The 14,394-nt window shown below is 39.6% G+C and overlaps 2 protein-coding genes across 5 annotated transcripts; both read left to right on the top strand.

Annotated features, from left to right (window-relative positions):
- Positions 1-1,504: 1,504 nt before the first annotated feature.
- LOC117519715 (N-lysine methyltransferase KMT5A-A-like) lies at positions 1,505-5,840 on the top strand. Its single transcript, XM_034180971.1, has 6 exons — positions 1,505-1,746; positions 2,298-2,460; positions 3,025-3,095; positions 4,428-4,492; positions 4,599-4,706; positions 5,811-5,840. Exons 1-6 carry the CDS (start codon positions 1,644-1,646, stop codon positions 5,838-5,840), a joined length of 540 nt encoding a protein of 179 aa, XP_034036862.1. The 5' UTR covers positions 1,505-1,643.
- Positions 5,841-7,575: 1,735 nt separating this feature from the next.
- LOC117521022 lies at positions 7,576-9,353 on the top strand. Of its 4 annotated transcripts, none has more exons than XM_034182351.1 (5): positions 7,576-8,255; positions 8,332-8,391; positions 8,681-8,782; positions 8,912-9,013; positions 9,095-9,353. In XM_034182351.1, the coding sequence occupies exons 1-5, from the start codon at positions 7,916-7,918 to the stop codon at positions 9,316-9,318; spliced, it is 828 nt and encodes a 275-aa protein (XP_034038242.1). In that variant the 5' UTR covers positions 7,576-7,915; the 3' UTR covers positions 9,319-9,353. The 4 variants fall into 4 exon arrangements, with proteins under 4 accessions (XP_034038242.1, XP_034038241.1, XP_034038244.1 ...); XM_034182350.1 differs by having other exon boundaries at positions 8,654-8,782; XM_034182353.1 differs by lacking the exon at positions 8,681-8,782.
- The last annotated feature ends 5,041 nt before the right edge of the window (positions 9,354-14,394 follow it).

Genomic DNA, 14,394 nt, shown 5'->3' with positions numbered 1-14,394 from the left:
GTGCCTTTACCTGACATGCAGCCCCATATCATCAATGACTGTGGAAATTTATATGTTCTCTTCAGGCAGTCATCTTTATAAATCTCATTGGAACGGCACCAAACAAAAGTTCCAGCATCATCACCTTGCCCAATGCAGATTCGAGATTCATCACTAAATATGACTTTCATCCAGTCATCCACAGTCCACGATTGCTTTTCCTTAGCCCATTGTAACCTTGTTTTTCTGTTTCGGTGTTAATGATGGCTTTCGTTTAGCTTTTCTGTATGTAAATCCCATTTCCTTTAGGCAGTTTCTTACAGTTCGGTCACAGACATTGACTCCAGTTTCCTCCCATTCGTTCCGCATTTGTTTTGTTGTGCGTTTTTGATTTTTGAGACATATTGCTTTAAGTTTTCCGTCTTGACGCTTTGATGTCTTCCTTGGTCTACCAGTATGTTTGCCTTTAACAACCTTCCCATGTTGTTTGTATTTGGTCCAGAGTTTAGACACAGCTGACTGTGAACAACCAACATATTTTGCAACATTGAGTGATGATTTACCCTCTTTTAAGAGTTTGATAATCCTCTCCTTTGTTTCAATTGACATCTCTCGTGTTGGAGCCATGATTCATGTCAGTCCACTTGGTGCAACAGCTCTCCAAGGTGTGATCACTCCTTTTTAGATGCAGACTAACGAGCAGATCTGATTTGATGCAGGTGTTAGTTTTGGGGATGAAAATTTACAGGGTGATTCCATAATTTATTCCTTAGAATTGAGTGAGTCCATAGTTTTGTCCCTCTGCTTGGTCTAAAAAAGTAACCGTTACTGACTGCCACAATTTTTTTCTTGATTTCTTACAGTGTTTCTTAAAGCGAGAAAGTTGCCATTTGAAATGACTTTAGTTTTGTGTCATGTCTGTGATCTGATTTTTGCCATTTTGTAATTGAAATAGCCTCCAATCTAGCAAAAAGAGTTTCCCAATCATATGAGTAATAATAATGAAAAAATATTAAAGTTAAAAGAGCCTGGATGAGGTTCCTACCCTGTTTCTGAAGATTTTAGCCCATCATCACATAGGCATAGTGCCTACATACTGTAAAGTGGAGTATCACTTTAAGTAATATGATTTTAAAAGTTTTCTAGGTCAACACTCCGATATTCTGTTCATTGTGGACATACAAATGTCATTGACAAATGCCAGTGGAAATGAGAATTAATTTTTTAGACGGCAATTGCATTTTCTGGGCTCAAAAATATGAAAACTCCTTCCAGAGTGGAACTCTTAAAAATACTCCACTCATATGTCAACACGAAACAGGCTTAAAACACAAAAGTGCATTTTTCATCACATACTGTCACATAGATTACATCATGAGCAGGCGCCAGTGCATCAGAACTTCAACAAAGTCAGTTTACCTATGTAACAGATCTTGAGCTTACTCTAGCTGCTCTAATGTACATTCAAGAATTTTTTTCAGCAAGTGACTAGAATCCTTATAGAGAATATCAAAGAACAGAGTTTTTCTGTGTAAACTAGCTTAACATAAGTCAACATTTTGTCTCTTCAGTTCAGGCTGGACTAAACAGACATTGAGTTGGACTAGCAAAGTTTAAAATCTAGTTCATGTTTGTCCTTTTTATTCATATCTCTTCAGTTTGACATGCCACCCCGGCTCACTCCTCTTAAAGATGCCTGCCAACATGTTGGTTCAAAGACTGACAAAACACAGAAACTGGAAGTGAAATTCATCAATGCGGTGAAAGGTAAGACAATGTGTTATGTCTAAATGATAATAATATAGGATGCAATGCAGTTAAGAGTTGCCAAAAGAAAGCCTAAGTAAGTAAGGACATACCATTTGTATAGTAGTACTGGTGGGTTTCAAGTTCTGTAATAGAATGTAGTCCCAGATGGGGGGCAAGGGCCAGTTTGTCCCATTGATTACATTGTACTTTGTAACTAGACCAAGAACTAACAGAATGACCAAAAGAAATTCAATTTGACCGATATGGATTTTGCTGTCCCCCATCTGTAATAAACATTAGCCAAAAGAATCTTGTGATGTCAGCTGAAACCCAGTAATAAAGAAAGAAGCATCTGGTGAGCTCTGCTTCTGTTGAATTCACACTGACTCAGCTGAGCATGTGGCACACAGGCCATGTGTCGGCAACAGATGAGTTTTTCTCACTTGGTCTTGGCTTGAACCTGGGAATGGTTCGAGCTCCACCATCTTTCCAGCCGTCCAATGTCCAATGAGGTTTGTATATGACTTGCTTTCTTGTTTTGATCTAATTTCTTTATTATATATTTACAGGACGTGGTTTGTTTGCAGCAGGTTCATTCTGCAAAGGAGAGTTTGTGGTTGAATATAGGGGTGATTTGGTAGATGATGCTGAAGCCGAGAGGAGGAGAAAAGTTTATCACCCGTCATGTGCTGCATTTTTCTTTCTCTTCAAATGGAGAGGAAAAACATGGTGGTAAGATTTAGAAATGCATCTGATATATTCCTTGATAGGGCTGCACAATATTGGAGTAAAAATAAAATCTATTTTTTTTTTTTTTACCTTGCGATATGTATCACGATATTAGCCCATTTTACTGCTTGTAAAATGCTGCCATTTTTAGTTTATTGAATTGCTACTGTCTGATTTTATCTCTGTAAATGAAGAACAAAAATATAGTTCTAATATAGTCCATTCTATGCAAACATCTATTGAATGGCATTAAATAAACCAGTAAGAATACATGCAGCATGTGGATATTAGGTGAGAGCACAGGTGCGTGAACTGGCAAAATAAAATTGGAGAGTGGGATTTCTTTCCCTTTGATATATCACAGGATTGCCAATATGAATATAGCGCTCTTGAATAATATATTGTGCAGCCCTGTTCCTTGATTGACTTTGTGTAAACTGCTGAATTTGATGCAAGGTAAAGGAAATACAAAATATTGTTTGAATTTAGAAAAATGAAAAGAAATTTTGCACAGAACCTGGGCAGAGCATAATTTTGTGAGTGAAATTGTTTTTACTCCATTTTAAGTATTGATGCATCCCGAGAAGATGATTCATATGGCCGCCTAGTAAACGATGAACACATACATCCCAATTGTCGTATGAAAAAAATTGAAGTGGAGGGAAAACCACACTTACGAGGGCTGTCAATAAAGTATAGGTCCTTTTTATTTTTTTCAAAAACTATATGGATTTCATTCATATGTTTTTACGTCAGACATGCTTGAACCCTCGTGCGCATGCGTGAGTTTTTCCACGCCTGTCGGTGACGTCATTCCCCTGTGAGCACTCCTTGTGGGAGGAGTCGTCCAGCCCCTCGTCGGAATTCCTTTGTGTGAGAAGTTGCTGAGAGACTGGCGCTTTGTTTGATCAAAATTTTTTCTAAACCTGTGAGACACATCGAAGTGGACACGGTTCGAAAAATTAAGCTGGTTTTCAGTGAAAATTTTAACGGCTGATGAGAGATTTTGAGGTGATACTGTCGCTTTAAGGACTTCCCACGGTGCGAGACGTCGCGCAGCGCTCCCAGGCGCCGTCATCAGCCTGTTTCAAGCTGAAAACCTCCACATTTCAGGCTCTATTGATCCAGGACGTCGTGAGAGAACAGAGAAGTTTCAGAAGAAGTCGATTTCAGCATTTTATCCGGATATTCCACTGTTAAATGAGATTTTTTTAATGAAAGACGTGCGGACGGCACAGGAAAAACACCTCCGTGTTGATAACCATTTGTAAAATCCAGGCGGCTTTTGATGGCTTTCAGTGGAGTGAGTATATGAGAAATTGTTTAACAGCTGGACATGTTCCAACTTGTCCTTAAGGCTTCCAACGGAGGTGTTTTTCCTGTGGCGGAGCGTCGCGGCGGCTGCGAGCCGACGCTGCAATCCGTCCGCACGTCTTTCATTAAAAAAATCTCCTTTAACAGTGGAATATCCGGATAAAATGCTGAAACCAACTTCTTCTGGATCAATAGAGCCTGAAATGTGGAGGTTTTCAGCTTGAAACAGGCTGACGATGGCGCCTGAGAGCGCTGAGCGACGTCTCGCACCGTGGGAAGTCCTTAAAGCGACAGTATCACCTCAAAATCTCTCATCAGCCGTTAAAATTTTCACTGAAAACCAGCTTAATTTTTTTAACCGTATCCACTTCGATGTGTCTCACAGGTTTAGAAAAAATTTTGATCAAACAAAGCGCCAGTCTCTCAGCAACTTCTCAGACAAAGGAATTCCGACGAGGGGCTGGACGACTCCTCCCACAAGGAGTGCTCACAGGCGAATGACGTCACCGACAGGCGTGGAAAAACTCACGCATGAGCACGAGGGTTCAAGCATGTCTGAAGTAAAAACATATGAATGAAATCCATATAGTTTTTGAAAAAAATAAAAAGGACCTATACTTTATTGACAGACCTCGTATGTCTTTTTGCTCTAAAAGACATAAAGGAGAATGAAGAAATAACGTATGACTATGGAGGCGATGACTGCCCATGGCGAATGCAAGTATGTCTGATGACTGCAAAGTTTTTAAATGTGTAGAGTTTGAGTATGTCTCACAATAACTATTTGCCAGTGATATTTAAATTGTCTTTCTTTACAAATCTTTCAGATGACATTGTGTACAATGGGTAATAACCCTGTAAAGAGCTCCCATCCTTCAGCCATGTCTGAGAAACAGATGGAAGAAGCTGTGTTTTCACAAGACATTCCTCAACAGGTACAGTCACCTAGATGCTTACTTTCCTAGCCTCAAGTTTGGTTTTAGCAAGAAAATATACCAAATGTGGTCATTATGATGGTAATGTATTGTCAATCATGTTGTGTGGGCCGCTGAAGAGGAGGTACTGCTGGCCCACCACCAGAGGGCACCCTGCCTCAAGTGCGGGCTTCAGTCATGAGAGGGCGCAGCCACCTCGAGGAAGCAGCCGGGAGTGGCAGGTGCCACTCATCATCTCATCATTTCATCCATCCATAAAAGCCGGACAGCAACTCCACCTCCCTGCCGAGATATCGCTCTACCCGTCAGGTAAACCTCTCAGCCGTTTTTCTGTGCCGAACGCACGTGTCTGTTTCTGAGTTTTTTGCAGGAGTTCCTGTTAACTACTGTCAGCTGGGAGCTGGGTTTGTGGTTAGTGGAGGAGTGACGTCTTCACCCCTCACTCCAAACCGGATAAGTAGTACTTTCAGGCTCTGCACGAACTGTTCCTGTGTAGGAGGTGATTTTCCTACAGAAAGAAACTGACTGTTTGCTGACTGTTTTGCTGGGTGCGCACTCACCCACCACAAGCTGTTTCTGGATCCTGCCAGCAGTACCAGGTCTGACAGTTGGAAACGGTGGCCACCTGGGGATTCAGGACTTGGCAGCTCCGGTGTGCTCCAGATCCGTTGGCAGTGGAAATTGTGTGGGACCCGGCTCTTCTCTGGACAGACGTCTTCTATCCTCGAGCCTGCCCACACGTCACCTTTGTATATTGACTGAATTCTAAATCTGTGATTGTCTGTATTCCGTTGTGCACATTCACAACAGTAAATTGTTATCTTTTGGTTCATCCATTGTCCATTCATTTACACCCCCTGTTGTGGGTCCATGTCACTACACTTTCCCAACAAATCAGGTCTACTGCCTCACTGAGGCAGAAGATGGAGACTTTTAAGATGCATGTGAACCTGTCCAGATAGTTTCATTTGGCCCTATTATCACTGTATTCTGGCACATTTACAATGTCCCCACAATGCACTTTGTATGTTACTGTTAGTGTTATAAATAACACTGATAGCTTTGTCCCCATACGGAATGAAAACATTGTGTGTTTACTTACAGCCTTTACAGCCTCTGGAAGTTGGGTTTTAGCATCTAAATAAAGCAAATCATTGTGATGGTTATGTATTGTCAATAAAGTCTACTAACTGCAAAGTCTACCGCCTTAATGAGGGAAAAGACAAGACTCATAAGATGGATGTGAACCATACAATTGTAATTTATGGAAGCTTTATTTCAGAAGTTCACATCAGTAGTTTTATTCATCCATTTTGTTTATTTTATTTTTTTTACCATGGAATAACTTAAGATGTCTGTGTTTACAGACTGGACATGGCTTCTGTAATGAAAGTGAAAATATTGTGCCGAGATTAAGACGGACGAAAAGCATCATAGTAAGGTCTGAATCAACACTGTAGAAATGTTCCACATACTTTAATTAAGTACAATTTTTAGTTAAACAAAATTTGTGTAACTGACCTTTTTTTAATTTTTATCTTTCAAAAAAAATGTCTTAGATGAAAGACGTATGCCTAGAAGATGCAGAACTATATGATACCACATTAGCCAGTGGAGATGATGATGAGTATGTTCCCAATTCCAGCACAGACTCTGAGGACAGTGATGCTACCCTTGATATCACTCCAAGAAAACAACATTGTCCCTTTCCTTTGCTAATCTGTGGCTCAGATATGCCCATTGAGTGTGACACCACAACAACTGAACTGGGCATCAATCCTGTTGTATCTGAACTCTGCTCTGGCCTTAGTGTAGAGGAAGAACCCTGCTCTGACCCCACTGTAGAGGAACTACCTTCCTCAAGTCAGGACACCACTGACACCCTAGTAGTTAGTGCTCACCAAAATAGAAATGGCAAGAGAATCTACGATAAGAGACAGTATTGTTTGTACTGCAGAAGCCATATGCCAAAATGGCAAGACATTTGGAAAATGTACACCAAAATGAGATGGATGTGGCAAGGGCTTTTAGCTTTCTGAAAGGGTCTGAACAGAGGAAAAGACTACTGGAATATATCCAGAACAAAGGCAACTATGCTCATAATGTCACTGTAATGGAGTCAGGAAAGGGAAATCTTGTCCCACACAAATGGCCATCTAAAGAAGCACAAGGAAGCGAGTTCATGCACTGTGCATACTGCCAAGGACTTTTCACATGATGTGTTCTATGGAGACATATGCGAGTTTGTAAACTGAAGACTGGACCAGTCAATGCAAAACCTGGCAAGAACCATGTTCAGGCTTTATGTGCATACATTAGGCCTGTGCCCTCACATATTAGCAAGCAGCTGTGGGCAGTTATCAGTTCCATGAATATGGATCCTGTCACTGAAATCATTAAGAATGACCATGTGATTATTGAATATGGGGAGCACTTGCTCAGTAAATGTGGAATCACATTAAAAAGTCAACAGTGCATTCGTGAAAAAATGCATCAACTGGGACGATTGCTGGACACTGCCAGGAAACATACCCAATTAAAAAAGATGGAGGATTTTATTAATCCTGAAAATTATCTGAAGGTTGTCGAAGTTGTCAAAGTACTTGCGGCTATGAGACCGGTACCCACACATTTGCCATTCCATCACTGGCAACAAAACTTGGAAATGTCTTAGTAAAAGTGAGCAAACTCTTGAAAGCTCATGGACTAATTTCCAACAACCAAGAACTTGTAAAGCATGTATCTGAGTTCCAAGAAGTGCACAGTGAGAAGTGGAATGCAATGATTTCTGCAACAGCACTAAGAAATATTGTTGAAGCAAAGTGGAATGCACCTACTCTAATGCCTTTCACTGAGGATGTACAAAGAATGCACCATCACATTGTCTGAAAATCCCTCTACAAAGACCAGGACAGACCTGGCAAAGGTGTGTTTAACACAGACCATCCTTTTCAACAGACGCAGAGAATGAAAGGTTTCAAGCATGCCTCTCTCTGCTTTTTTGTCAAGGGACACATCTGATCACCATGAGGATTTGGACTGGGCACTGTTGGAGGTAGAGAAAAAGCTCTGCAGACATTTCTCCAGAATTGTCACAAGAGGAAAGCGAGGCAGACCAGTGCCAATTCTTTTGACCCCGAAAATGCTCCATGCTTTAGAACTCCTTTTTCAGCAAAGAGAGGCCTGCGGAGTTCTTCAAGACAATATTTATGTTTGCAAGACCTGCAGCAATGTCGCATCTTCGTGGCTCAGACTGCATCCGTTGCTTTGCCAAGGCATGTGGTGCAAAGTGTCTGAAGGCCTTGTCGTCAACTAAACTGCGAAAACATGCAGCAACACTGTCAACAGTGCTAAACATGTCTGACACGGGCATGGATCAACTGGCCAACTTTCTTGGTCACGATATCAGGATCCACCACGAGTTCTATAGACTACCAGACAAGACACTGCAGCTGGCAAAGATCAGTAAAGTTCTACTGGCTCTTGAGAGTGGGAGATTGGCTGAGTTCCATGGAAAGAACCTAGATCAAATCACAATAGATCCAAATGGTATGTTTTGATTTTCATTATATTCAATTCATTATCTTTTCTTTTTTTATCTATAAGCTTGTTGTGTCTCCTGTAGAAAGTGTGCGTTCTGATGATGAAGATGGATGCAGACACGATCATTTATTTGCTGTTGATGGTATGTTTTAGAAATCGTTTGTAAAGAAAAACAGTACAATGGTAGTTTTAAGGTTCTTTTCCTACATGGACACTGAAGCTTCATACTAGAGTAGTATACATTGTAAAGCATAATCAGTGTAATATTGTAATGTAATAGTTCTATCAGTCTGTTTGAAGAATTTAGAAGTCTTGCATAACATGTAAGACTGATAAGCATGTTCCACTGATTTATTTTATGTATGTTTAATTTTTTCTAAGTATCTTGTGTATGTATTTTGTAGAACCATCAGCAGAGGAAACTGCTGCAGATGCTGTGGGGACTGAAAGCTCAACAGACAAGCAACACAAAGGGCCATTAGCAGAGCATGGAGCATCTTCTGGAGTCAGTCCTGTGGCACATTCTTACAAAGGTGTTTTTTTTTTCTTTCCAATACATATAACTTCAACTTGATCATTTATTTGGTACAGTATGTTTAGATTTAGCAACAAATGAAATGTATGTGTTTTCATAGAATCATTAGCAGAGGAAACTGCTGCAGATGTGGGGATTAAAAAGTCCTCGACAAACAAGCAACAGAAATGGCCATTAGCAGAGCATGGAGCATCTTCTAGAGTCAGTCCTGTGGCACAATCCTCCAAAGGTGATTTTTTAATCTATTATATGTCATAAAGATAGATGGATGTATATACAGACTCAGGGCAGGAATTGTACCTTCTTACAGGTAGAGCTGCACAGAAAAGAACACCCTGGCAGGCTGCGGAGGTTAGGGCAGTAGAGAGGCAAATGAGTCAGTTCATCCGGTCTTGTACTGTACCATCGAAGAGAGACTGTGAGAAATGTTTGAGAGCTGAACCTGAAGCTCTCTGTAACAGAACCTGGCAAAACTTGAATTTTTTTGTCCACAACTGGATTGTAGCCTTAAAAAAGAAAATGGAAGCTAAATAGTATGGCAAATACAAAGAAAATGGTTGAAGTACAGTAGTGTTCAGAAGAATAGTGGTGCTATGTGACTAAAAAGATTAATCCAGGTTTTGAGTATATTTCTTATTGTTACATGGGAAACAAGGTACAAGTAGATTCAGTAGATTCTCACAAATCCAACAAGACCAAGCATTCATGATATGCTCACTCTTAAGGCTATGAAATTGGGCTATTAGTAAAAAAAAAAAAAAAGTAGAAAAGGGGGTGTTCACAACAATACTAGCATCTGCTGTTGACGCTACAAACTCAAAACTATTATGTTCAAACTGCTTTTTTAGCAATCCTGTGAATCACTAAACTAGTATTTAGTTGTATAACCACAGTTTTTCATGATTTCACATCTGCGAGGCATTAATTTTGTTGGTTTGGAACCAAGATTTTGCTCGTTTACTAGTGCGTTTGGGATCGTTCTCTTGTTGAAACACCCATTTCAAGGGCATGCCCTCTTCAGCATAAGGCAACATGACCTCTTCAAGTATTTTGACATATCCAAACTGATCCATGATACCTGGTATGCGATATATAGGCCCAACACCACAGTAGGAGAAACATGCCCATATCATGATGCTTGCACCACCATGCTTCACTGTCTTCACTGTGAACTGTGGCTTGAATTCAGAGTTTGGGGGTCGTCTCACAAACTGTCTGCGGCCCTTGGACCCAAAAAGAACAATTTTACTCTCATCAGTCCACAAAATATTCCTCCATTTCTCTTTGGGCCAGTTGATGTGTTCTTTGGAAAATTGTAACCTCTTCTGCACATCTTTTATTTAACAGAGGGACCTTGCGGGGGATTCTTGCAAACAAATTAGCTTCACACAGGCATCTTCTAACTGTCACAGCACTTACAAGTAACTCCAGACTGTCTTTGATCATCCTGGAGCTGATCAATGGGTGAGCCTTTGCCATTCTGGTTATTCTTCTATCCATTTTGATGGTTGTTTTCCATTTTCTTCCACACGTCTCTGTTTTTTTTTGTCCATTTTAAAGCATTGAAGATCATTGTAGATGAACAGCCTATAATCTTTTGCACCTGCGTATAAGTTTTCCCCTCTCCAATCAGCTTTTTTATCAAACTACGCTGTTCTTCTGAACAATGTCTTGAACGTCCCATTTTCCTCACGAACTCACTGACTGAATGCTACACTACTATTATTGTGAACACCCCCTTTTCTACTTTTTTTTTTTTTTACTAATAGCCCAATTTCATAGCCTTAAGAGTGTGCATATCATGAATGCTTGGTCTTGTTGGATTTGTGAAAATGTACTGAATCTACTGGTACCTTGTTTCCCATGTAACAATAAGAAATATACTCAAAACCTGGATTAATCTTTTTAGTCACATATTATTATTCTGAACACTACTGCATTTTCTTTTTTCTGTCTGAATAACACCATCCACCCAGTTCCAGCATTGTGGGAACTGTATTATCTGTTCTGTAAAACTAAATCTGTTGTGAAATGGACTTGGGGTATATTGAAACATGTTAATGAGTACATTTTTCAATACACCTAAGTCCATTTCACAAGAGCTTTCTCCTTTTAAAATGGAAATTTATGAGGCCAATTGTTCAGTAAGGTAGATATTTCTTTAAAAGATACTTTTACTTTTTATTATCACACAGAGGTGGGTGAACTTGTCATTGCAGAATTGTTGATGCAATGTAATTTATTTTTCATTGACCTTGTGTCATTAAAGCATGTGGCGCTGGTTAAGCCAATTTGATTTCTAAGTTTATACTTGATAGTATTGTCACTGCAGAATTGTTGATGCAATGTAATTTATTTTTCATTGACCTTGCGTCATTAAAGCATGTGGTACTGGTTAAGCCAGTTTTCTAAGTTTATACTTGATAGTATTGTCATTGCAGAATTGTTTATGTGTTGCATATCGACTGAGTAGTGGCAAAGTCCTTTTATGGCTAACAAGACCAGACACTAAGTTTATGACGGTAGAGCAAAAACTTCACTTCCAGTGATCACTGGGACATAAAAACTGCATGTATAAAATCCCTGGTGAATTTTGGTTGTGGAAATGTGTGGTAGTTTTGTTCCAGTTTTCCTTGTTGTCTTTACCACCTTCTGGGGAGGCTGCAGTCCTGTATGCACAGCTAATAAACCACAATTGATGGTATTAGAAATGCTGCATGATATGAGGTGCTTTAGTAGGTGTGAAACTTGAGTTTTTAACTATGTAATAAGTTTCATCTAACTTCAAGTGCAATATGTTGGGCAAATAATTATAGTAAATTGTCCATTTCAATACAAACATACAATTTACATATAAATATATCCCCACAAGTGACATATAAATCTGTGTGAAGTATGCAAATTATGTCCCCTGTATGCAAATTATGTCCTCTGTTAACAGGTTGACTCATTTTACAGGAAGTCCCCATATTGCATGGTGGTATCATTACATTGACTTTTTAAAGGTTTGAAGGCGTGTTTAGGCTCACTAACCAATGGCTTCTTTACCAAATTTTTTTCACACTTAAAGGACCTCTAGAAAGGGTGGTCTCCACAAATGATGATTGCAAACTTGGTCCCCACAAATTATGGAAACAAGTATGTGTGTGTGTGTGTGTGTGTGTGTGTGTTGTGGGGGTGCACAGATTTGGATTCATAGTGTTGTCAGTGCTGTTTGACCACCTGACACAAGTGATGATAATGTTTTCAGACAAACTGTCAAGTTTAATACTTACTCTGTGAAAACATATCAGTGAATTATGTTAATACATATTAAATGAAATAGGTCTAATTAGTGAGCTGTGCCACGCTGGGTCAATCTGTTCATACAACAGCAGGTGCCGTGCAAATGTGTGAAGGCAAGTCAAAAGCTGTGAAATCACAGAATAAACACCTATTAATAAGGATCTCCAGCATCTTATGATGATTTGACTGTGGATGTGTGTTTGGTTAAATCTTATCTCCTTCAAAGCTATTGAATATGGGATTAGATTTGGCACGCATATGCCTTTTGATGAGAGGATTCTCATAGGGAGAGAGGGAGTGCTATTCTTTAATGTGATTGCCATTTTAATTAAATTTTAACTTTTTTTGTTTTCTGTATAGGCATAAGACAGACTGTAGTGGTCGTTTTGTACTTAGTACACGCACGCATACTATCTCCTCAAAAGCTATTGAAGATAATGGAACTCAATTTGCCAGGCACGCAAGTATTTTTGATAATATTTTGGGTAGGAAGTCATTCAAACTTTTGAGGCCTTTTTTTCACCACATCTGCATCACTGTGGAATCACCTTGGGTCCTGGATGGCAACCACCCAGGCAGACAACCAATCAATCCCCACATTTCGAAAATAACCACCTTTATTAAATGGCTGTGACGCTACACGTACTCTGATTTGCTGAGTACTGGTCGGATATTTTCCCATATCGGACCGGTTACCATGACAGTCGGTCTGCAATGACTATTTTCGTTACAAACCAGGAAGCTAAAAACACGATTAGAAAAAATCAAGTTGAACATGAATGTACTCCATAAATATCTAAACAGCATCGAAAAAAACACACACACAGATTGAAAGCTTACAGCTAACAACCAGACCATCTGTTAAGATAGTGGAGGTGAAGAAAGCGAATGAGCTCAACACCGTCGGCAGCATATTCGGGCAATACTGTAAGTTTAAGTATAATAAACAAATTATTAACCTTGCTTGCTCGGTCTGTATGGGATTATCATACCTCTGTGTTTTTCACACGGACCTCACTGGCACTGGGTTCGTACTGTCAACACCTCGATCTGATATTTCCCATTACAGACCTCTCGCTCAGTTAATAATCCTTTAATCCCTTTGGTTGTCAGGCGTGGCACAAACCGAGTGGACACAAATGCAAACTCTCACAGCAAATGCAGTTACAATTAGGTTTAATAGAAGAAACAGGCAGGGATTCAGTACATCTGTGGTCCAGCAGCAATGTGAAGGTACAGACAGGCAGGAGACTGAGGCTCGGTCCAATAAACAGGCTGAGGTCAAAATACATGGCATGGTGGCATTCAGAGGCAAATACCGGCAGGCTGATCACAAGGCAAAACAAGACAAGGTGTGAGGGCTGGAAAGTGAATAACATTCAACAATCTGGTGGGGGACTGTGAGAGTTTAAATAGTGGCAGGTTAATTAGGGTGTGGAATGAGGAACAGGTGTGCAGAAGGTTCTGGAAGGGGCGTGTCAGACAAACACAAAGGCAGGTGCAAGATAGTGCAGTGAGATGGAAAGCAAAGCAAACTGGAGCAAGATAAGTAAGTGATGTAAAAACCAATGATGAAAAACATGACATGCTCAAGACAAATAAGAAGTCACGTGAACAAAAAAAGACATAAAAGAAAGATAAGCAAATAAAAGACAATGATCCAAAACCAAAACAGAACTGATACTGGCTAATGAATAAATATAAATCCAATAAATGATAATAAGATGGCAGTGGTGTCAAAAGTACACACATTTGTTACTTAAGTAGAAGTATAGATACTGCAGTTTAAAAACACTCTGGTAAAAGTTGAAGTATCAACTTGACCTCTTTACTCAAGTAAAAGTGAAAAAGTATGTGCTCCAAAACCTACTTAAAGTATAAAAGTATAAAGTAACCTTTAAAAAAAAAAAAAAAAAAAAAAGGTAGATGCCACTATATGAATTGAAAGCTTAATTTAAAATCTGATTCGTTCTACATGTGGCCCAAGACCCAAAACCCAAAATTACCCCCCAACACCACCTGCACAAAAATGTTTCAATTCTAGAAGCTCTGAAATGCAATCTGGGACTATTCCAGACAATAAACTGGAGTGAGTGCAGCATCCATTTAGTGAGAAAAAAAAAAAACAACAAAAAAAAACCAACACAACTTTTCCTTATTCAAATTCATTCCAGTAGTATTCTGCTCTTACTAGGATGCAGCAGTTTTCTAGTTTGGCAGATAGTTCTGGAGGAAATCACTGAAGAAATTAACACACTGAAAATATGGTTTGACCGAAACAAACTGTCATTAAATAAGACAGGGATGAAGTGGAGGTGTAAGAGT

This window comes from Thalassophryne amazonica, chromosome 11, assembly GCF_902500255.1.
Source record: "Thalassophryne amazonica chromosome 11, fThaAma1.1, whole genome shotgun sequence".
Lineage (NCBI taxonomy): Eukaryota > Metazoa > Chordata > Actinopteri > Batrachoidiformes > Batrachoididae > Thalassophryne > Thalassophryne amazonica.
This window is presented reverse-complemented; position numbering and strand designations above follow the sequence as displayed.

Bases quoted from the DNA above. Each gene is read 5' to 3' on its own strand.
- LOC117521022 (XM_034182350.1), top strand. From the start codon at position 7,916: ATGTTTGCAAGACCTGCAGCAATGTCGCATCTTCGTGGCTCAGACTGC. The intron at 8,392-8,653 runs GTATGTTTTAGA...TGTATTTTGTAG, and splicing joins TCATTTATTTGCTGTTGATG to AACCATCAGCAGAGGAAACT. The intron at 9,014-9,094 runs GTGATTTTTTAA...ACCTTCTTACAG, and splicing joins TGTGGCACAATCCTCCAAAG to GTAGAGCTGCACAGAAAAGA.
- LOC117519715 (XM_034180971.1), top strand. From the start codon at position 1,644: ATGCCACCCCGGCTCACTCCTCTTAAAGATGCCTGCCAACATGTTGGT. The intron at 4,493-4,598 runs GTATGTCTGATG...CAAATCTTTCAG, and splicing joins ACTGCCCATGGCGAATGCAA to ATGACATTGTGTACAATGGG. The intron at 4,707-5,810 runs GTACAGTCACCT...GTTTACTTACAG, and splicing joins CACAAGACATTCCTCAACAG to CCTTTACAGCCTCTGGAAGT.